The sequence below is a fragment of the Fulmarus glacialis genome, unplaced genomic scaffold, assembly GCF_000690835.1.
Source record: "Fulmarus glacialis isolate BGI_N327 unplaced genomic scaffold, ASM69083v1 scaffold27948, whole genome shotgun sequence".
Classification (NCBI taxonomy): domain Eukaryota; kingdom Metazoa; phylum Chordata; class Aves; order Procellariiformes; family Procellariidae; genus Fulmarus; species Fulmarus glacialis.
In genome coordinates, this window is record NW_009226738.1 from 8,516 (window position 1) to 8,962 (window position 447).

General features: G+C 64.2%; 1 protein-coding gene across 1 annotated transcript in view; it reads left to right on the plus strand.

Annotated features, from left to right (window-relative positions):
- Positions 1-447, plus strand: part of PAN2 (PAN2 poly(A) specific ribonuclease subunit) — a gene marked incomplete at both ends in the record, with an annotated part of 9,364 nt that overhangs the window by 8,510 nt on the left and 407 nt on the right. The window contains 2 exon segments of the mRNA XM_009582919.1: positions 86-145; positions 292-429. Of these exon segments, the coding sequence (XP_009581214.1) occupies positions 86-145; positions 292-429 (198 nt within the window).

A 447-nucleotide genomic window follows, 5' to 3' on the forward strand; every position in this document is an offset into this window, starting at 1 on the left:
CCTTCTTTCCCTGGTAACTGGGTAGAGGAGTCATTGCACTTGCCTGGGGGGGCCCCTAAGGCAGTGCTTGTGCCTCTCCCCCCAGGGAGTCACACACCAGCAGTGGTACCTCTTCAACGACTTCCTCATCGAGCCCGTGGATAAGGTGAGCGCTCGCGGCAGTGCCACCGGCCACGTGTTGAGGCGAGGCTGTGGCTGTGGGGACCCTGTGGAGCGAGGTGTTCCTGCTGCACGCGGGAGCACCCCACCCCACGCCGGGCTGCCCCTGCACTGTCCCCCCCTCCCCTGCAGTGCGAGGCGGTGCAGTTCGACATGAGCTGGAAAGTGCCGGCTATCCTGTACTACGCCCGGAGGAACCTCAACGCCAAGTACAACCTCGTCAGTGAGTGTCTGGGGTGGAAGTGGCCGTGTGGCCAGTGATGCCGGCTCGTGGCTGATCTCCCTTCC